General features: G+C 33.1%; 2 protein-coding genes across 6 annotated transcripts; both read left to right on the forward strand.

Moving 5' to 3' along the window:
• Positions 1 to 2334: 2334 nt before the first annotated feature.
• On the forward strand, positions 2335 to 4030 carry LOC105763347 (peroxidase 10). Its single transcript, XM_012581548.2, has 4 exons — positions 2335 to 2573; positions 2739 to 2933; positions 3032 to 3194; positions 3317 to 4030. The coding sequence occupies exons 1-4, from the start codon at positions 2358 to 2360 to the stop codon at positions 3724 to 3726; spliced, it is 984 nt and encodes a 327-aa protein (XP_012437002.1). The 5' UTR covers positions 2335 to 2357; the 3' UTR covers positions 3727 to 4030.
• A 1193-nt stretch (positions 4031 to 5223) lies between these two features.
• Positions 5224 to 10302, forward strand: LOC105763348 (peptidyl-prolyl cis-trans isomerase CYP40). 5 transcript variants are annotated; one of them, XM_052625635.1, is made up of 10 exons: positions 5474 to 5618; positions 6180 to 6212; positions 6392 to 6892; positions 7142 to 7229; positions 7315 to 7367; positions 7598 to 7702; positions 8168 to 8243; positions 8580 to 8617; positions 8730 to 8802; positions 8884 to 8927. In XM_052625635.1, the coding sequence occupies exons 3-9, from the start codon at positions 6425 to 6427 to the stop codon at positions 8781 to 8783; spliced, it is 882 nt and encodes a 293-aa protein (XP_052481595.1). In that variant the 5' UTR covers positions 5474 to 5618; positions 6180 to 6212; positions 6392 to 6424; the 3' UTR covers positions 8784 to 8802; positions 8884 to 8927. The 5 variants fall into 5 exon arrangements, 3 of the variants coding, with proteins under 3 accessions (XP_052481594.1, XP_012437003.1, XP_052481595.1); XR_008192016.1 differs by lacking the exon at positions 6180 to 6212 and having other exon boundaries at positions 5224 to 5618; positions 8168 to 8340; XM_052625634.1 differs by lacking the exons at positions 6180 to 6212; positions 8884 to 8927 and adding an exon at positions 10163 to 10302 and having other exon boundaries at positions 5225 to 5618.
• The last annotated feature ends 11864 nt before the right edge of the window (positions 10303 to 22166 follow it).

A 22166-nucleotide genomic window follows, 5' to 3' on the forward strand; every position in this document is an offset into this window, starting at 1 on the left:
GATGCGGTTAATATAAATTTTGTAACATTTTCTGATTTTTTTTATAGTCAGCAATTAAAAGGAAATATACCTTTAGGTATGATGCCTGAATATGTAACCTTAAAGGTGATTAGACATAGACATGTGTAAAAGAAACTCAAAGGTTAGGTATTCACGAGCAATTTACTTCTTGTAGAATTTGGTTAGTAAATCACCAATATGCCACGAGACCATCATAACATCTTTGAGTATTGTTTTTAATAATTCTAAGTTTAGGGGAAGTAATTAGTCTTGCTCTTCATGCCATTATGATGATTAAAATTTATGTTAATATTTGTTATCTTATAATCTGTGTTTATATCTTTATACTTAGTTAATTTTAATTAAACTAGTTAGTTAACTCATTTCATTATCATTGTTTTAAATTATCAACTTGTGTAACTATTGACTTATATATATAATCCCCATAGAAACAATATTCTTTACTCACTATATTACTTATGTACGATTATGTACAATTAAACATTATTCGATAATCTTACTAACAAGTGACAATATGAGTATAGTTATAATGTAAGGAAATCCAATCTTCGATGTCAAATCCAAACATGTAGAACTTCAAATTCACAGTCTTAAAAAACGAATAGCTTAAGACAAATTAGAAGTCAATTATGTGCCACAATGTTAACAAGTAGCATATATTCTCATTAAACCACTAGCATATATTCTCATAGTGCACTCCACCACGTTGAATCTCAAGTAAATTAAGTAACTAAGTCTAAGGGTTATTTTTATTACTTTTAAAAGTGTTTTTGAACTATTTTTAAAAATTTGATTTAAGGTTTAAATGTTTGGTATTATTATTAAAAAAATTAAAAATTAAAATATCTATTTTAGATGTAATATTATATGAAGTAAAAATATGTATTTAAATAATATTTAAATTTATTAATATTATAATATTTTAGTAAGAATATAAAAAATTATTTTTAACTTATTATTAATATTTTGATATATAAAATATAAATTTTAAATATTTGTAAGCAATTAATATTAATTATTTATAAAATTTAATTTGAATATATAATCTATATTTTAAATATAATTAAAATATACCCATTAAAAATTTAAATATATAATATTATATATTTAAAATAAATTTTAATAAAAATAATTATACATCCAATATAAATATTAGATATCCCTAAATCCTAAAACGAATAAGTTTGCTGAAAACCATGACAACTACCATGTCAATTACCATTAATCGTATAAATATGATTGTGCTCTATGCATAGAAATTAGATTGAAGCAATGATCAGTTTTCAAGATTATAATTCTCTCATTTCCTTTGCTTTCCCTATTCCCAAACATCTCGAACAGAGAGGAACCCGTATCAGAAGTTTAGATAAATGAAGAACAGCTGGGTCAAGTGACTACAATACAGCAACAGTTTTCATTCTGTAGCAGATAAAGAAATGACCGAGTTAATCTCAATTGCCTTAAAAAACAATTGGTTTATAACCCTCTTCAGCTCATCTTTATTTCTTGTTCTTTTCCACTCTTATAATGGCTAACTAAGTACTCTTATCCCCCCACTTCTTTAACTACTCCCACTTAGCTCCCACTTACCTTATAGTTGCAGATTATGTTATTCTGACTCTTCATTTTTCTTTAAAGAATCGTGTTGAACACTTATGCCTATAATCCTCTAATCACCCTCCAAATAAATGAATACTAAGAAAAAATTAAACATACTCGTGCGGGAAATATACCCATATTGAACACTAACACTCAAGTCCAGAAAACATAGTTGGATAGGTTCTTGCTTGCACTGAATAGTATCTATGCATTGCTGGTTACATGGCATTAGCTGATATGAAAATTGTCATTGGTGGGACTATTTAACCAGTCCATTAAACAATCTGAGGTGTATGTTCCACTACTAGACTTACTAATATAACTTTCGGCATATAAATATGGTTTTGCGATTAAAGAAAAGGAATTATTGTTCCATATGACTTAATTGTTAAAGGTATTATCGCATGCCTGGGAACTTTAGCAGCCCAGATTTTCTTCACATGTAGACACTTAAGTCAAACTTGCGAGTGTAGTTTACTGTCTTTCCATGGAAACTCTTTTTGCTAGAGGAATACACCATGATGCCACTTTTAAGCCATTTTCAAAGGGAAATACATGGGATTGTACCAAACCTATTGAACGGGACATCAGATAATGGCTCCCCACTATCTGCAGAAATGACATAATCAAATTTGGCAATGTATTGTATTCTCCTTAGGTTATTGGAGTATAAAATAGCTCTTAGTTCCACTGCTTTGGCAAAAGACGGGCAGTTATTCGAATTTCAGTGTTTTGATATGGAGCAAAAAGCCTTCAAACGTCCCTTTGTTCACTTGTTTTACATCTTTTTCCTGAGTCACCTGGTGTTTTGTCAACTCGATTATAGATTCTATGACAGTACTTGTCCCAGTCTCACAGGGATTGTTAGATATGGTGTTTGGTCAGCCATTGCTAACGATACTCGGATGGCGGCCTCTCTTGTTCGACTTCACTTCCATGATTGTTTTGTTAACGTAATAAAACTGTTCTCGGTTTCTATATTGATGTCTGGTCTATGTTACTCATGTGTCCGACACAAATACTTCAAAAGAAAAAAAAAAAAAACCAAAAGCAAAAGAGTCGGAGTGCTTTACTGCATTATTTTTTTTTCCTTTACATAACTTTTTGAATCTCTGCAGGGATGTGATGCTTCAATCTTACTTGATGATATTGACTCAACATTTGTGGGGGAAAAAACAGCAAGGGCTAATCAAAACTCAGTAAGAGGCTATGAGGTTATTGACAAAATTAAGGCTAATGTTGAGAAAGCTTGCCCATCAACTGTTTCTTGCACTGATATATTAACTCTTGCAGCAAGAGAAGCTGCTAATATTGTAAGTAACATTTTCATCTTTCATTCCTAATTTTAACCTGATTCTATATCATTATCATCGTTCATGGTCCGTCGGTAACCCTGCTCTTAATCTATAAGGCAGGGGCATCGTATTGGATGGTACCGTTGGGTCGCCGAGATGGCCGAACAGCGAATAAGACCGCAGCTAATGAACTCCCATCACCTTTTGAGTCCTTAGATAACATCATTGCGAAGTTCAATGCAAAGGGTCTTGATACAAAGGATGTGGTTGTTCTATCAGGCATGCTTTCATTCAATGCCATAATCATCAATCTTTTGATCATTTTGTGCTTCAAAAACAAAACAACAACTTGTTTATTGCCACTGCCTTTATGCTGAACAGTTCATATATGCTAAATACAGGTGCTCACACCATTGGCTTTGCTCAATGTTTCACTTTCAAACAAAGGCTATTCAACTTTGGTGGGTCACGCAAGCCAGACCCAGATCTTGAAGCATCACTTCTCAAAGGCCTTCAAACTGTGTGTCCGGATCAAGTAGATTCAGACACCACTTTAGTTCCTTTAGACTCTGTTACAACTAACAGATTCGACAACAGCTACTACAGAAACCTTGTCAACAGTTCTGGTCTTTTGCAGTCAGACCATGTTCTGAGTACAGATAATAGAACTGCTTCAATGGTGCTTAGCTACAGCAGATACCCTTATCTGTTTTTAAAAGATTTTGGAGCATCAATGGTGAAGATGGCCAACATTGGTGTTCTAATGGGACAAGATGGGGAGATAAGGAAGAACTGCAAAGTGGTCAACTAGATACCTAAGACCTTGTTCTCTTTAAGGCAGCAAATGAAGGGTTCTGTTTGGTTTGAATGACATATTTGTAGGTTTCTAAATGTGAACCACTGCATGTAAAAATATAAGTTTGTAAAAATGTGGTGAGTGCATTTCGTGATGTAATTATGGGGACCTTTCAAGGTCTAGTCTCATCACCTCAGTTCAAAGCAAATGGAAATAATTTGCAACTTGGATTGCAGGTCTCAGTGGCTACAGGCTCCATAAAAGCTATATTATATAATTAATTAACTTATAAATTCAAAAGAAAGAATTCAAGGAACAATGAGAATGCAGCAAATGTACTAAAGAGAGTGGGAGTTTGAAAATACTGAAATTATATACGTTGAAATATGAATAAAAACTTATCCAGCATCAATTTTTTTTTTATATATACATATCAAACTGAGGAGGAAGATTACGTACGCATGAATGAATTGAATTAATTTTATAATCTTACTATATTCTCTTTATACATATGTGTTTTTGCACTCATTAGATTGGGTCACAGGGAAGTGAGGAATGCTTTAAGAGGACTGGAAATGATACGCGTGGTAAAACGTTAAATTGATATTTTCATCATTTTTAATGCTTAAATCAAATAATGGATTGTTTAAAAAAGAATAATAAGTTTGTTGAGATTGATTCATTCCTTCTGCTCTATCTAATTTTGTAGTTGAGGGGTTTGAGCTGTGTTAAATGGCATCCAACTTTGTCCCCTTTATTTATCCAATAATAGCTTCTTGTTAGCTTTTGGGACTTTTTGGCCGTGGTATAACAATGTGTGAAGTTTACTTTCAATTATCCATATCTTAATCATTTTTTGGGAGATTTATGAGTCTCATTTAAACTTCATACTTGTACATAATTGATGTTTCACTTTCATAAGTATAGTTAGGGTAATGATAAAAATAGTTATGTTAATATTTGATATATCAATCTTACTTTATTTTTACAAAATGGTTAATAATATGTCTTCATGGTTGAAAATATATAAAATTATATTTCTTTTACAAAATTTGTTATTATGAGTTTATACTTTTTTAAGGTAAACTACAACATTAATCATTAAATTTTGAGTAAGCTTTTGTTTTGGTTACTTAACAAAAAAAGTTACAATTTGGTCATTAAACTATTAAAAATTTTCATTTAAGTCGGTAGATTATTCAAAAGTTTGTATTTAATTCATTGGATTATTAAGTTTTCTTTTAAAAAGTTTTGCAAACAAGTTGCAAGTGATGATTCGGCGATTGGTACGATAGATCATTATCCATCGACGAGTAGAAAAACATATTTAAAATCTAAGTTGATCTAATAGTTAATGTCGGAGATTAGAGAAAAAATATTTAAATTTTAGTTAACAATTTATGAAAAAATAAATAATAAAAAAAAGAGGAAAAAACACTTTTATTTAATACAGAGTGTGAAAATTTTTTTTATATTGAATTGTTGTTTAATCTCTCGAGAGGCTGGAAATTTGAGCCCACATCCTTAACCTCAAAATCCGTGTCATGTAACTCACTCTACACAAATATCCGACGGTTCCAAAGGCACCCTTAAAACCAGGCAGCTGTTGCCAAAGCAAACCAACCAACACGGCAAAACGAACCAGCAAAGCCAGAACCGACGACCTTTTGTTTTCTTTTTTTGGGTTCAAGTGGGATTAGGGTTGTTTTCATTTTCAGTTGAAGAAGAGAAGGAAAATGGTGAACCCAAGGTGTTATTTGGACATAAGTATAGGAGGAGAACTAGAAGGAAGGATTGTAGTGGAGTTGTACACGGATGTTGTGCCTAAAACTGCTGAGAATTTCAGGACTTTGTGCACTGGTGAGAAAGGCATTGCTCCTAACTCTGCTGCCTCCCTGCATTACAAGGTTCTTCCTTTTCTCTTTCCTATATTTACAACTCTTGACTGCATCAAAGTATCTCTATTTTAGTGTTAATTCTTTTTTCTTTCCTCCTGGAATGTCAAAAAGGTGTTCAAATTCTTTGGTTTGAGTTTAGTGGGTGTGGTAATGAGGCTTTTGCTTTGAGTGAAGTAAAACCCTTTTCTGTGTGCGATTCTTTTATGTATTGTGGCTCGTTACTTGTTTTCTTTGTAAGTGAGTAATTGGTAGAGCTTACATGTTTTCTTTGCACATCTTGTATTATTTGGTGTAAAGCGAGCATTTCCTAGAGTAAAAAAGATTGAATTTTCCTTGGGAATTGAGGTTTGTTTTTTCAACTGGGAATTCTTGTAATAAGAAGCAATGTAACTCCTTTATTTCCTTTCTCAAATGCAGTTTGCTTCTAATGTTGATGCATGTAGACATAACTTGAAACTTAGAGAATGAAGGGCATTAAATATGGTATTGTTAGATGGTTTCTTGTTTTTGTAATTTCACTTTGGTTGAATGATCATATGCTCTCGTTTTACATGCCTTTACGCTCTTTAGGTCCTATGTTGATGGGCACACAGGCAGTTCAAGGTACTTCACGTTAGAATTTGATGCATGTGGAAAATGTTATGGTTTTCTTGTAATTCTGCTATTATGAAATTAATCTGCCAAAAATGATGACTATGCACTTCCAAATAGTTTCCTTTACTTATGTAAGAAACTTTGTAGTGATTTCCTTTTTTAATAATAATGCAATTTCAATTTAATAGGGTGTGCGCTTTCATCGCATTATCCGAGGTTTTATGATACAAGGTGGGGATATATCAGCTGGTGATGGAACTGGGGGAGAATCCATTTATGGCTTGAAATTTGAAGATGAAAATTTCGAGTTAAAACATGAAAGAAAAGGAATGTTATCGATGGCTAATATGGGGCCTAACACCAATGGGTCTCAATTCTTCATTACAACTACTCGAACATCTCATCTCGATGGAAAACATGTGGTTTTTGGGAAGGTTATAAAAGGAATGGGTGTTGTTCGTTCTATCGAGCTTGTTGCTACTAAGGATGGTGATTACCCCACTCAAGAGGTTATAATTGCTGATTGCGGAGAAATTCCTGAGGGGGCAGATGATGGAGTATCCAACTTTTTTAAGGATGGTGATATATATCCTGATTGGCCAGTTGACCTTGAAAAAAAACCAGATGAAATTTCTTGGTGGATGAAGGCAGTAGACTCTATTAAAGCTTTTGCAAATGAGCAATACAAGGTATTTGATATATAGTTACAGTTTTCTGCAGTTTAATTTGCTCATTTTTTTCCCATTTCCTAGATTATGCATGGTACATTCTTTCTTATGAATGAGTATGCCTGGTACTCTCTTCAAGTTATGAATGCTTAATGATGTCACATTTTCTACCATACATTTGATTATCAATGTCTTTTGTTCTTTTGTTTGGAATTTGATTTACTGCTACAATGCCACACGCTAAATTTTCCTAGTTGTCCCCTCTTACAGAAACAAGACTATAAGGTTGCTCTTAGAAAATATTGGAAGGCTTTACGTTACTTGGATGTCTGCTGGGACTTGGAGGGAATTGATCAAGGTGTGTCCATCGTGATATTATTGCCATGAATCCTCTAGTTTTTTCGCTGACCATTTTCCTTCCTTTCTAATTTGTCATCGCACAGCAAAGAGCTCGTATTTGCGGAAGACCAAGTCTCAGATGTTTACAAACAGTTCTGTAAGATTTTAATGTCCTTGAAAATTGATCATATGTTGAGGCATCTAGCATGCAACAACTTTCCAATCTTCTTTCTTGCTTTTTAGGTTCTCATTCATTTAATATGCTCTGTAATGGTTTGAAAGCATGTTATGATAGGGAGTTCCTCTATGTTAGCATATGTTATCACATTATATTCCTTTTTAGGTTATTGATGTTTGTTTCTTTTCATATAACTGTTGTCTGTTTAGGCCTGCAAGTTGAAACTAGGCGATCTAAAAGGAGCATTGTTGAATGCAGACTTCGCGATTCGTGATGGAGAAGATAATGTGAAAGCTTTCTTTCGTCAAGGCCAGGTTAGTGCTTACTATTTGTATGATATCCAAAGCCAAGTTTATTGATTCCTTGACACTGCTTCTTTTACTTAGTAGTGTTTGTAATTTAGCTCGTAGCCATGATTTTCTTGGATGACTAGTGTTGGAGCTTTTCAAGCATAACTATTTCATAGTTTCTTATTTTGCTAATTGGTTTGAGGGAGGACGGACCCATGCGTGTTTGTAATTTACTTGGTAGTGTTTGTAATTTAGTTCGTAGCCATGATTTTCTTGGATGACTAGTTTTGGAGCTTTTCAAGCATAACTATTTCATGGTTTCTTATTTTGGTAACTGGTTTGTGGGAGGACCCATGCATGTTTATAATGATGTAAACCACATGCCCTCTATTTTCAGTGAATGCACATTGTTCAAACTATTACATGGTTAACTGCACTTTTACTGGGGATTCTTTTTACTTAATTGCTTTTGTTTTTAACTGATCTCAGGCAAATATGGCACTTAATGACCTCGATTCTGCAGTTGAGAGCTTTAAAAAGGCATTGGACTTGGAACCCAATGATGGTCAGTACAATCTTGTCTCAAGTGAATAGCTGCGAAACCTCTTCCATGCTCCCTCCCTCCATCTTCTATTACTTGCCTCCCCCTTTACTGGTTTGAGGTTCGGAAGGGCTTGTTAGGTTTTCAATTTTTATTAATGAAATGTCATCACTGTGTCACCTGGTAAAATTGCATATGATCATTGGTAAAATTGCATATGATCATACCTTGAGTATGATATTTGATGTTAAATCATCTTTTCCTTTACTTCGTTTTTTGCGATCATTCGTAGTACTGCTTCATCAAAATCATGTAGAATTTGGGGATTACTTATTCTATCTCATGTTTTCTGCCGCTCAGGTGGAATAAAGAAAGAGCTTGCGGCTGCAAGGAAGAAGGTCAATTACAATCATCTATTCTTTCATGGAAAATGTTAAATATTTAATGCCTTCCTCCTTGCACTCATTGATTTCACCTGTGAACAAAATTGAATTTGTAAAACTGCTGCAGATTGCTGATAGACGGGACCAGGAGAAAAAGGCATACTCTAGAATGTTTCAGTAGAACTTTAGTCAACATTATGGTACTGCAACAATCTTTATATTTGCTTTCTGAATATCTAAGTTTCATGTTCTCTAGTAAACCGTGTTTTCATGATTTGTAGGCCGACTTTTGTCTTGAAGGATCAGTTTTGGATTTTCTTTTTCATACCTCGTCATGTATCTAGTCTTCGGAGTTCTTTTATTGTCTGGCCAGCATTAGGAGAAATCGGGTTTGAAAATTTTCTGATTCTTGCTATGTACTCACACATACACGTCTATTCTTTCAATCTTTTGGGGTTTGTTCTGTTGTGCAGGCTTTTGTTTATGCTAAAACCTTCCGGATTTCTCCTCAGGAAATACTCAAACTTGGGTGCATTTTAAATCAGATCCATCTTTTATTCCTTTTTATTTCTGGTCTAGCAGATCTGACATTTTATTCTGAGCAGGAACTGTATTTTCGTGCACGACTGTTTGAATTTATGTGAAAATTCTTTTTATGTGCACAAGACAAATTTTCATTTGAGATAAAATCGATACTTTCTTTTTAATTTTCGACACTGGAATCTTCCTGCTTTTAGGCTTGCTCATCCGTTGACGCTTCCCTTGCTTATTCTGATTGATTTCTTTGGCTCGAGCTTTTGGGAATACAAAGTCTTCATTTAGGACTTCCTCTACTTCTTGCTTAGTCATGTCCTGATCTCCTGCCTCCTCTTGTTTCGTTTCTTCACCTTCAACCATCCTGCGGTCTCCCTTTCTCCTCTGTAATTTGTTGTCTGGATGTGTTTCTTTTGATCTTCTTAAAGCCAAGTTTTGTGCCGCTTCTGCGGTAGCCTTCTGTTCCATAGCTACAGCAACCCGCCAATTCGCCAACGATGTTTCTTCTTTAGCTCTTCTCTTTAGGGCATAGAAGTCTTCCTGAGTTAGTTGTACTGGGGAATTGTCTGATTCTGGATGATCGGTGTATTGAAGTGCTTTTGCTGCTGATGCTCTGAAAGCATCTGATTCTATTCGCACTGCTCGTAATGTCAGTTGCAACGTGCGAAGAGTCTGTCTCCTTAGCCGCAAGGTTTGTTTTAGTTTCGACCTTGTTCTGCGCTCTTCATCCTTGTCTGCCTTCAACTGTTCCAACTCTTCACGCATTTGCTCCAGATTCCGGTTTGTTTCATTGATGGTCTTTACAGCCTTGAGTTCTTCCTCCCTTTTGGCTCTAATGTCCTTGACAATGGTCTCAAGTTGTGATTCAAGCTCTGAAATCATATTTTTGGAAATAGAATTTTGATTCTGAGCAATCACGAGGTCCGATTTTAGTCTTTCGAGCTCATCAAGGAGGGGTTTGGAATCTAACCATGAATCTGTAGCATTTTCCTTGGCTCTCATCAGCTCTTCCTTTGTTTTCCTCAGTTCTTCCACCTTGGCCTCCAAGGTATTGCTGATTCCTGCGTCAGAATCTCTCGGTTTGTCCAAGTCATTCTCTGTTCGTTCACCGTCACCATCAAACGACTGCATGGCTGTTATCAGTGATCAAGGAATTGGGAATTCTCTTAAACTTTGGCATTATAAATTCAGGTACGGTTGAAGATTTTATTTTATTGGCAATGCTGTCGTTTTATTCATCATTTGAAAGTCCGAGAAATGCCTTGGTTTTTACGGGATTGTTTTTCTGGTTATGTCTTTTGTGTTGGTTTTACATGGATGGATACGGCAGAAGGGTTAGATTCTTGTAAGACTTGTATGATAATTGTCAACTCTGTTTGTCGTTTCCTTCGTGTTGATCGTTAAGCATAAACACAATATAAGAATGATAATATATTTTCTTTTTTATAAGAAAACATAAATTTTATTTCAACAAAAAGCAATAAACGCATTTATCAAATGAGTTTGTTTTTGAAAATAAAAGAATTGAAGATGTCTTGCTTATTTAAGAAACGAGTCTCAAAATTTTATTTTTATTAATATTTCTTTATTTATTTTGATAAACGAATATATATATATATATAAATAGTAACTAAAGTATATTGCTTGTCACACGTTTTGTTCATTTACAACTGATTCGAGTTAAAAAAAAATTGATTTTGTTTTTGAATTTCGAGTTAAATAATCGAGTTATTTGAGTCAACTCGATTTTTTTTTTTGAATTTTGAGTTCGAATCAAGTTTGTTTTTCAAATTCGAATAACTCGAATAATTTAAATGTTCATATAAATTGAATATTAAACTATAATAATTTATATTATTATCCTAAACTCTTAAACTTCCCAAAACACTCCCTTCCACTTTTCCCTCATAACTTTTGCTTCCCTTCCATTCCAACCCCTTCTACCCTTCCATTCCATTTATTCCCCCCTCTAAAATTTTACACCTTCAACCTTCAAAACTTTTTATTTCACACTAAACTTTTACTTTTCACCCTTTACCCGAATTAAAAAAATTAAAATCATCCAAAAAAAAAAATTTCTAAACCTAAATAATAATAATAATTTTATTTATATATATTATTTATATTATTATATTAAATTTCACATTTTGTACTATTTATATTATTGAATTGTTTTATCATATTAAATCTTTATAAGTTTTTGCTAAAATTGAATTATTTATGATGTCATAAAATATTCGTGTTAAAATTTTATATTGGTATCAATTTCATATTTTATCTTTAAAATAATTTTTATTAAATAATCACATTTTTTACATTTAATATATTTTTAATTTCAAAATACATAGTCACAAGAATAAGAAGATAATTGAAGCAACTAAGTAAGCAAAGAAGTTAACACGTATATAAAAGATTAATAAATAAATTATAAGGGGATTAAAGTTAATAATAAATTTGATTACGGTAGGTGACAGTGATTACAATGACCTAAAATATATATATTTTTAATTTAACTCGAACAAATATATTCGATTTGATTCGAATTCCATCTCACTCGACTCGATTCGAGAAAATTTCAAATCGAGTTAGGATGATAAAATATGATACATTAACTCGTTTAACTCGAAATATTTTAATTCGTTTCGATTCGATTCGATTCGATCGAATGTTTACCCTTACGTATATTTATTGCACTGGTCATCTTAACCGACTAGGATATTTGAACTAAAGTTTCGGAGATAAAATAAACATCTTGATCTTGTGCCTTACTTAAAGTGTTCATGCAATGAATAAGGTTCATCTAAGTCATGCCTATGCATGGTAGTAACACCATGAATAGTTGCCCAAGTTTAATCCGATTCAAAATATAGGTATTAAATTTTATCCATGCTCGGTCGTATTTATAAACGGCTAACTTAAGTTCATTTAAGTTCACTCACATTCATTTTTATTTTTTAAAAGGGATTAAATAATAGTCAGTCTTTAAACTTGGTAATTTTTCCACTTTGTCTTTAAACTCTTTTTTATCCATGTTAGCTCTGGAACTTAACCCAATTTGATCCCTAAACATAGATTCCATTAAGGTATAGTGATATGCCATCATGAGATTAAGTCATATTATTATCCAACTTCTTCTCTTTTTTTAAATAAGATTTTATTTTTTTAAACCTAATAGTTTTAGTTTTTTATTTTTGTATTCCTTCATTATAAAATTTTAAAATTTTCATGTGATCATGTGGCGTAATCTTAGAGCGTCATATCATCACATTAATAAAATTCGAAGTTGAGAAAAGATGTCAAGTTTAAGGATTAATATATTTTTTTCTTTTATTAAATTTAAACACACATAACTTTAACATATTTTTAATACTTACATTATATTCTAGCATATTTAATTTCCATAATATATAAAAATAATATATAATAAACTTAAAAGAGAATCGGTTATGTTTAGGCTTCAAATCTGAAGCTTAAGATTGACCCATATTTTAAACAAACTTTTTTTTCAAGCTTATTTTTAATCCTAATATTTTATTCCAATCCTAAAAATTTCAAATAGAAGTTATAACATTGAACGATTTAACCTCACTTTAGTGCTTTGTAATTTTCAAGAACTGTAAATGAATTACAGATTTATTAGATATATTATTTTCTTATGCCTAAATTTGAAAAGCATTAGTTTTAAGATTCTAAAAGTGAGAAAGCGGAACATATTGACCGAATCATTCAAAGCTTCTAGTGGGGTTATAACTTAATCAAAGGAAATTGCATGTGTAGCTAAGATTTCTTATGCACCAGTCCTTAGGAGGAGTTGGGTCTATGCAAATCAGAGTTGGTAAATGATGCATTGCTCTGCAAGCAAGCTTGGAGACTGTTTACCGTGTAACTTAGCACAAAGGGTTTTGTTGGTGAAATACTACACACAGTACCATTTTACAATGTTATGCAAAAGAATACAGACTCCTTCCTGGTTATGGAATAGTATGTTGAAAGGGAGAGATATTAGGAAAAAGGCTTGGACATCTAAATTGGGAAAGGCGACGGTATACATATTTTTGAAAACATTTTTCACCATTCATTCAATCTCCAAGAACTGGGATTCGATGCTGATTAGGTTCCAGCTGACAGAGGGTGTGGTGGTGCGGGGAACTTCTTGTTATTTGATGAAGAAGGGAGGTTCATTTGGAAACTTAAGTTTAATGGACAGTTTTCGATTCGAAGTGCATACCGATTCCTTTGGAATGAAGCGTCGTTGCATTCATTGAGACATGGACTTACTATCAACTGGACTTTTTTGTGGTTCCGTATAAAATTTCAGTATTCTTCTCGAAATTATGGCATAAATATTTACCTATAGGTGATGAATTGCAGAAGCGGTTGATCCTAAGCATTGTTGAGTGCTCGTTTTGCCACGGGGAGATGGAAACACTAAACCATCTATGCCGAAAATGTGAATTTGCTAGGACGGTCTAGTTTGGCTCTCAGCTATCTCTGAATTTCGAGCACAGGAGAAATACAAATATATTGGTTCAGGACGTAGATATTAATGACAAAACTTGTCAGACTTCTATACTTTCTTATTAGTTGGGTTTTTGGACTATTTGGAAGGTTAGGAATGGAATGATTTTTAATAATTACGACCTTGATCCTATTGATCGTCAGTTTCAATTTTAGATTCTTGTAGAAGTAATGAGATTGAGATACATTGGTCTAGTGCGCATAGGTATACAAATGAAGACGCTCAATGCAGGGGATGTAGAATGGCTGATTGTTGGACCATTGTTTTCAATCTTACATCTAATGCATCCATAGGGAGTCGCAACATAAGGGGGTAACCCAATTCTCGCATTGCACACAATGGATGGTTATCCCAAATTTCAATGTTGATTATTATTCCTACTACGACTTTGGGACTACGAAGTGACGTGTATGCAAGTGTCATAGGCTGCAGATTAAAGCCCGTGACGATTGCACAAAGAGCATCCAATGGAGATCGATCGATTAACTGGGGTTCATTTGACCCACTTGAATTGACTTGATTCGTGGAACATGTGGAGAAACCCATCTACTTGAAGCGTTGGTGGCCAAGTGAAGCATTTAAGGAAAATTAGGACTACCACGGTAAATAGGGAAACTATTAAGGATCGACCCAATTAAACAACGGACAAGTAAAATTAGCGAAAGAAATTGAGAAATTAAACACACAAATTTAACGTGGAAAAACCCTTCAAAAGAGGATAAAAACCACAGGCAAAAATAATTATACTATAATGGCAAAAGAACGAAGAGTACAAAAGATGGAGATAAAAACTAAACCTTAAAAACCCCCCAAAAAAAGAACCCTCAAAACGTAAACACAAAATTCTCTAAATGTGTTATGAGTTCTAATCTCTAATGGGTGTATTTTCTAAGGTTGTAAAAAAGCCAATTTATAAGTTAAATTCATAGGTCAAATAATAATAAAATAATCTTGACTAATCAGAGTTTGATTGAAACAAATAAACAGAGTTTAACTAGAAGATTATTTCTCAAATTTGACTAAAATAGGAGTCATACTTAACAAATCTCCATCTTGACTCGTATTTCCATAATGCCATCTTTGCCAAAGCTTGTCACGAGCCTATTTTGAACTATGTAGGGAATTAACTGAGTTGAATATGTGCTTAGAAACTGGAAGCCTTCTAGCTTTCGACTTGTACACTGCCAAATCAAAAGTAACCCAGGTCTAATTTTCACGAATACAATGCCCTAACTTTTCAAAACCTGCATCCAAAAGAGAACCTCTCTTCAACGAAACGATCATACTTTTTTCCTCCTATGACCAAGTTGCCTTCGCTCTAAACGAGTTGACTTCGGCTCCATAACAGACGAGGGACGTCCGATTTCACCGGTCACTGTAGAACCTTCCAGAATATAAAGACTGCTAGTTCTTATCTTTTAACAAAAGAGAGCTCCACGAGATACTTTAATCCGTTCGACTTGATATTGATTTTACATCATTTCAAGTCTAAAATACTTAAGGAGATGAGATTCTTTCGTAAATCAAGTACATACCTGACATCTGAGAGTGTCCTAATCGTCCCATCGTGTATCCTAATTTTAACAGTACCAATGCCAATTACCTTACTGGATGAATCGTTTCTCATACGCATAACTCCACCCTCAACCGAACTGTATATGGAGAACCATTCTCTATTGGGACACATGTGGAAAGAACATCTCGAATCTAGGATCCACTCGGACATAAGCTTGGAGTTATCTCTCATTGACACTAATAAGAAATCATCATCGTTTTCATCAGTCAAATTAGCACCAGCTACATCTTCCTTGTTACTCTCAACAGCTCTTTATTTCACAGTTTATAACAATTTACTTTGACGTGACCTAACTTCTTACAATAGTGACACCTTTTGTCTCGCTTCTTTGATGCTACCAAAATGAAACCTTCCCTATCTGCCTTGCTATCCAAACCAAACTCATTTTCGAGTTTGTCTCTACTCACCAAATAACCCTTCACATCTTCGAACGAGAGTTTGTCTCTACCATAAATTAGGGTCTCCTTGGAAGACTTGTATGAAGGGGGTAAAGAGCACGATAATAGCATAGCCTGATCTTCATAGTCAATCTAAACCTCAACGTTCTTTAAATCATTTAAAAGAGTGATCTCTAAGAAGCTCACATTCGTTCATGCGAAACAAAAATAGACGTTGTTTCAACACTAAATGGTTAGCTAGAGACTTAGTCGCATAAAGAGTTTCTAACCTTTTCCACAAGGCGGATGAGGTCTTCTCCATCAATACCTCCTGCAATATCGTATTTGCGAGGCACAATTGGATTGCAGACAAAGCCTTTTGATCAAGCTCTTCCCATTCTATTTTATTTAGATTCTCAAGCTTTTTCCCGGTAACAACCTTTTTCAAGCCTGATTGAACTAGAATTGCCATCACCCTAACTTGCCACAGATTGAAATTTGTCTCACCATCGAACTTCTTAATTTCAAACCTTGTTCCTGCCATTTCTAAATGGGCTAATCTATGAAAATTGAACTAACTCTGATACCACTTGTTGGGGATTGACCCGATTAAACATCGAACAAGTAAAATTAGTGACAGAAATTGAGAAATTGAACACACAAATTTAACGTGGAAAAACCCTTCAAAAGAGGATAAAAACCACAGGCAAAAATAACTATACTATAATGGCAAAAGAACGAAGAGTACAAAAGATGGAGATAAAAACTAAACCTTAAAAACCCCCCAAAAAAAGAACCCTCAAAACGTAAACACAAAATTCTCTAAATGTGTTATGAGTTCTAATCTCTAATGGGTGTATTTTCTAAGGTTGTAAAAAAGCCAATTTATAAGCTAAATTCATAGGTCAAATAATAATAAAATAATCTTGACTAATTAGAGTTTGATTGAAACAAATAAACAGAGTTTAACTAGAAGATTATTTCTCAAATTTGGCTGAAATAGGAATCATACTTAACATAAACTAAGTTTAGAAGATATGTAATCTGATAAGATTTGATTTTGTAATCTTAAAAGATTGAGTTAATAACTTAAGAATATCAATTGTAGATAAGCTATAATCTCGGTCGTTAATGTAACTCAATCTTTACTATTAGTTTTGGAGGAGCTCAAATATAAATAGTGGTTTTCCCCTTTATTTGTAATCATCCATTGTATCACATGCTTTGTATTTTTTCTGGAGTAATAGAATACTTTGAGAGTATTTACTTAAACACTTGGCGTGTTTTGCTTTCTTGTGACAGTTTCTGTTCTTTCGTTGATGTTTCGTTCTGAATTGCTTCCGTTTTATTTTCAGTACCTTGGAGAATTTCTATCGAGAATTTCTATCGAAGATTCTAACTTTACAAGCGTTAGACTGACTTAGGCAGATTTGAACCTAAGAAATCACCTAAGGCCGCACGACCAACAACAAGATCTCCTCCAAACGTGCAAACGTTTCGACAAAAAATCGTGGAAATAAAATATATAAAATTAAGTGCGGTGTCTGCCATTGAACAGGTCAATTTTGTAATATAGTTTTGTGTTATAATAGAACACAAAGTATTTCGTGGATAGTACTAAAGGGAGATTGAATTAAATCTAAAAATGTATCGTACAATAGCAAGTCTAAACAGTAGTCACTAAGAGTTATATTACGATAACTAAAACTAAATATTAAAGTCATAAAATGAAAACAAAAATACTAAAACAAAATTGACAAACGAAAAACTCTTGAATAACAAGCAAAAGATTAACTTGCTTCAGTAGTTGCAATTAACTTTACAATTCGAGTTTCATTAGTTAATTAGTTATTAACTAATCAATATTATCTCTAGACCTCTCATAATTAATTAATCGACTAGTACTCACGTATCTCTCGACCTCACTTTCTTGACCGGGATAAATCACAATTTACTCGGCAAACTTATCTCTCGACCTCGTTTAATTTAGATTACTTCCTAGGGTCGTCAATCCTAGGGTTAAGCACACATAAATTTATAACAACGAACTCGTATGAGAGACTTTCATTCTTCTGTTAATCACTCCCGCATCCACTCGTTAATCTCCATAAAGGATTTAGTCACTCATCGATTTAATAACCATATTGATAGAAATTGGTCCGTTGAGAATCTTGATGTGTTCGAATCTGCGAAATCCTTTAATAGTTGTCGAGATTTCGTCATTTGCAAGGGAAATGTAAAAAAAGAAATTATGAAAATACTTAACAAGAAATAAAACTATTTTTAAAATAAAATAGAACTAAGTAAATCCTAAAGTACTAAACTCAAACCCTAAAAGGACTTGGAAAAAAGCTCTCTAGTTGAACATAAGCCTCCTATTTATATGCAAAGTTAGCAACCCAGTTTAGGTCAAATACAAGCTTTAATCACACTAAATATGGATTGTGCGAATGAAAACACCCTTAATTAATTTTTTCCCTCCTTCAGACCTATGTCGTGACATAGCCTAGTGCGTGTCACGACACATAACTTCGAATATAAATTCTTATGTTGGTTCGGTTATATTGTGTAATAGTCCGTTTTTCAGTGGTATTGGAAACAGCGGCTTCGGGGCCACAAATCTGACAAGTAAGTTCGTAAATATTATTATTTAATATTTACGAGTCAAATATAGTTTTAAAATTTTTTTTGATATGGTAATTAATGTTATATAAATGATTAATTAAGTTCAAGTGGTAAGACCCTAAGGTCAAGTGGTTTTAGAAAATGAGGTATCGGGACATCGTTTCTATAAACCGAGTCGTAAATATTTTTATAAATATTTACGGGGTGTCATTAAGGTTGTATTAAAGTTTCATTAAGAAATTTTAATTTTTGATAGTTAATTAATTAAAAGGACTAAATCATAAAAAATGTGAAAGTTGAATTCTACTAACTAAAGGTGTTTAATAGCTATGAAAAAAATAAATTTATGGAATAATATGGTAAATATACCGTATTATAGTTGAGTGGGCGGTTGGTGATTATTTTGTTAGTTTATATGATATATTTTAATATTAATAAATTAAATAATATGTATTAATTAAGAAAAAGAAAAACAAAACATAATTTTTTTTTTTTGTATTCTTCTTCTTTGATGGAAAGAACTCCAGTTTTGGAGAAAGGAGATTCGTCCAATCCATGCATTGGGGAGATTTTGAGGTCTGTTTTTAATAATTTTTATGTTTTTTAGATAGTTGCAATTAGGTCTAATTACCCCGTACTTTTGTTTTTGAAACTTTTAAAGATTTTGAATGTTTCCATTGATGAAAATTTGTGATTTTAGATGCTAATGGATGAATTTGAAGTATTATTTGTTATTTATAAATATTTTATTAAGTGATATTTGATGAATTTGCCAATTAGGGATTAAATTGTTGAAATAGTAAAAATATAAGGACTTGGTGTGAAATTATTGCAAAAATAGGCTGAAATGGAAGGTAAAAATATTTTACTATTAGGAATTTGCAATAAAAATGGTTAAATTGAATGTTTTAGGCTCGTGGACTAAATTGAATAAAAGTAAAATATTAAGGAAATTTTGTAGAAATACAAAAAATGACTAAATTGCATAAAATAATTTGTTTTACTGCCTAAAATAATAAATTGAATGAAATTATTAATTTAGATCAAGATAGAGTGGAAAATCGAGAAGAATGGAAAATTATCAAATAGCCCCTATACTTTGACATTTCTGCAAATTTAGCCAGGTAAAATCGTACGGTTAGAATTTAACATCAGTATGAATTTTTAAGTAGACTAACATGATACAACTTATATATTTATTTTAAACTGTTGATAATTAATGGTAATTTGAGATATAATATTGAATTCGATGCTAGGTTTGGATTAAACGCGAGATAGAGTACAATTGTGATTTGGTGTGTTACGGGGGTTTGTAGTGGAGATGATATTGAAGGGAGATATCTGTATATTACCTGAGTAAACCGAGGTTCAAAATTTGTTGCGAAATCTCGTGTCATACTCTCTGTTTGGCGTGTTTCAGTTGGATCAGCTCTTATAAGCTTCTGTTTGGCGTGTTTCGGTTGGATCAGAACTTATGAGCTTTTGTTTGGCGTGTTTTGGTTGGATCAACGCTTATGAGCTTTTGTTTGGCATGTTTCGGTTGGACCAACTCTTATGAGCTTCTGTCTGGTGTGTTTGATTGATCTGACAATGTACTATTATTCGTAGGTTGTTTTTCGAATGGAAAATCTTGGCAAGGTAATTTTTTTAATGAATTTGGAAGATTTGTTATTTATTGAATATTTATCTAAACATAGATAAATTCATCTAACTTTAAATCTCAGTAAGGTAACTTGTTTAGTGATTTTGATGGAATTGCCATATATTTAAGCTTGAATTGAATGTTTCAATTCTTCGGTTGAGATTGTGGATGACAGGAACACATATGGTTAATTTTTGTGTTTAAACTTTGTACTATGCAAATGAAAAGATGTAATTTCTTATGAAATAATTTATCATGTACTTGATCCCAAAAGAGTTGGGTATAAATGTTGCATGGCCTAGCACACGGTCTGGCACACGGACGTATGGCTTGATCGTGTGACCCAAGTCAGTGAGTTACACGGGCACGAACACGGGCTGGAACACAACCATGTGTCCCTATTTTAAATGTTACATGGCCTGAGACACGGACATGTGTCTTAGCCGTGTGAGCCACACAGCATGGTCACACGGTCGTGTGACCCCTGCAGTGTAAATTTTTCTAACTTTTTCCTAAACTTTCTAGATGTTTTTGATTTAATCCTGAACTATTTCTATTATATTTTTAGGGTCTTGAGGGCTCAATTAAGGGTTGTTATGAATGTATTTGAATGAAATTAGAATATGTATTGCATTGATGTATGAATTGAATGGTTTACTATTTCGTTTGTTTGATAATACTCTGTAACCCTATTCCGAAAACGGATACGGATTAGGGGTGTTACATATTACGACTTGGCTATCATTCCTGATGCTTATTTTGCAATTAAATCGTTAAAACTACCTTAAGGTCGGTATTGGCCCAATAGGTCAACTAACTCGGAATATTATGTAAAAATGCTTATTTTGTAATAATTTAACTCTAAACTAATAAAATTTAAAATGTAATAATTAAAGGTAAAATGACTTAAAAAAAGAAGTTCGTTAAGTGCCAAAAAGTACCTAAACTGCCACTACAATCTGTGGCAGGTGATAACTATTGAAAAGAGTTATATTTCAGGCCTCTAAACTGAAGTATTTACTTGTAATTAAGAAAATATGTTTGCATTTTAGACTTATTATTAGAGCATTGCATACTAAAGCTTGGATTGTGTTTCAATTGTAAATTAATGTTACTTTTCATTACTGGAAAGAGATTTGGTAGTCTTTGTTCGTAGCTGCAGGTAGGATGAAAGAGGCAAAAATAAGGAAAAGAAGAAGAGGAAAAGAGAACGAAGGAGGTGACACATTGCCATGGCAAATGGTGGGATAGATTGCCAACAGAAAAGCCATGACAATTCCAGAAAGATGAATCAGTACTCAATCCACATCACTCTCAGCTAGTTGTACGCGTACTAGATAAATCACCCTAAAAAAGAGAAGTAAAATATGTGTGCTGAGAGGGATGGATCTACCTTATAAAATGATGAGAAAGAAGAGAAGAAATGACACACACGGATTGTGAGGATAAAAGGAAAAGAAATAGAGTAATTACTCTCTCTACAACAGAATCCGATGGAGTAATTCAAAAAAGAAGAAGAAGGCAGCAGCTAAAGAAGGGGAGATCACAGATGCAAAGAAAGGGAAGAGAAATTTGTCCTAGGTTTTGTGTAGAATCTAGATAAGAAGTTAGAGTGCAGCGAGAACTTCCTACAGTTCTGCCTTTGTTCTATTTTCCTGGTTTTGAATTATGTGATTCGTGAAACTTGAAGTATGTTAATGAATGATTTAATTTTGGATTTCATTGCCCAACCTATGAGCTAATTATCTTCGGGTTGGAATTATTTGGGTGAATATTGAATTAACTGTAGTTCCCATGATATGCTTGTGATTAAATTTACTGTTTCATTTAATTCTTGTTTACTTGGAATAAATGCAAGCTCTAGACATAGTTGATTGCATGTTATGAACTTAGATGGATTTGAATCTGAAAGGATTAAATACTTCAGATTATTAATCAATTGATGCATGTGAGTACTCGATAGAATATTCGTAGCACTCTAGACATAGAAGACTCAATCTGTACAGGTATAGAACGTTAGTTGGGTTATCATTTGTGAGTCTTGTAGACATACATAGACTCCGAATAATAGTTAGAGTTTCACTCTTGAAATAAGTAGACTGCAGCAGTAAATATCTAGGCAGTAGTTTAGTCATAACTTTGCCATGGCATTATTATGTTATGAAAATATTCCCTGAGTAATTCCAACCTTTATCATTCAACTCCAGAAATACTTTCTACTTGTTCATTGTGAATTGCCACGACATTTAGATTGTTTGTTCATTTTTCAATTATAGTTGATATTATTAGTT

The sequence above is a fragment of the Gossypium raimondii genome, chromosome 12 (genome assembly GCF_025698545.1).
Source record: "Gossypium raimondii isolate GPD5lz chromosome 12, ASM2569854v1, whole genome shotgun sequence".
In the NCBI taxonomy this organism is placed as follows: Eukaryota; Viridiplantae; Streptophyta; class Magnoliopsida; order Malvales; family Malvaceae; genus Gossypium; species Gossypium raimondii.

What these genes read in the sequence shown, in the direction of transcription:
- LOC105763347 (XM_012581548.2), top strand. Translation starts at nt 2,358, where the DNA reads ATGGAGCAAAAAGCCTTCAAACGTCCCTTTGTTCACTTGTTTTACATC. An exon ending in TCCATGATTGTTTTGTTAAC is followed by an intron (nt 2,574 to 2,738) that starts GTAATAAAACTG and finishes GAATCTCTGCAG; the next exon opens with GGATGTGATGCTTCAATCTT. An exon ending in CAAGAGAAGCTGCTAATATT is followed by an intron (nt 2,934 to 3,031) that starts GTAAGTAACATT and finishes TTAATCTATAAG; the next exon opens with GCAGGGGCATCGTATTGGAT.
- LOC105763348 (XM_052625634.1), top strand. Translation starts at nt 5,448, where the DNA reads ATGGTGAACCCAAGGTGTTATTTGGACATAAGTATAGGAGGAGAACTA. An exon ending in TTGCAAATGAGCAATACAAG is followed by an intron (nt 6,893 to 7,141) that starts GTATTTGATATA and finishes CCCCTCTTACAG; the next exon opens with AAACAAGACTATAAGGTTGC. An exon ending in CTTTCTTTCGTCAAGGCCAG is followed by an intron (nt 7,703 to 8,167) that starts GTTAGTGCTTAC and finishes AACTGATCTCAG; the next exon opens with GCAAATATGGCACTTAATGA.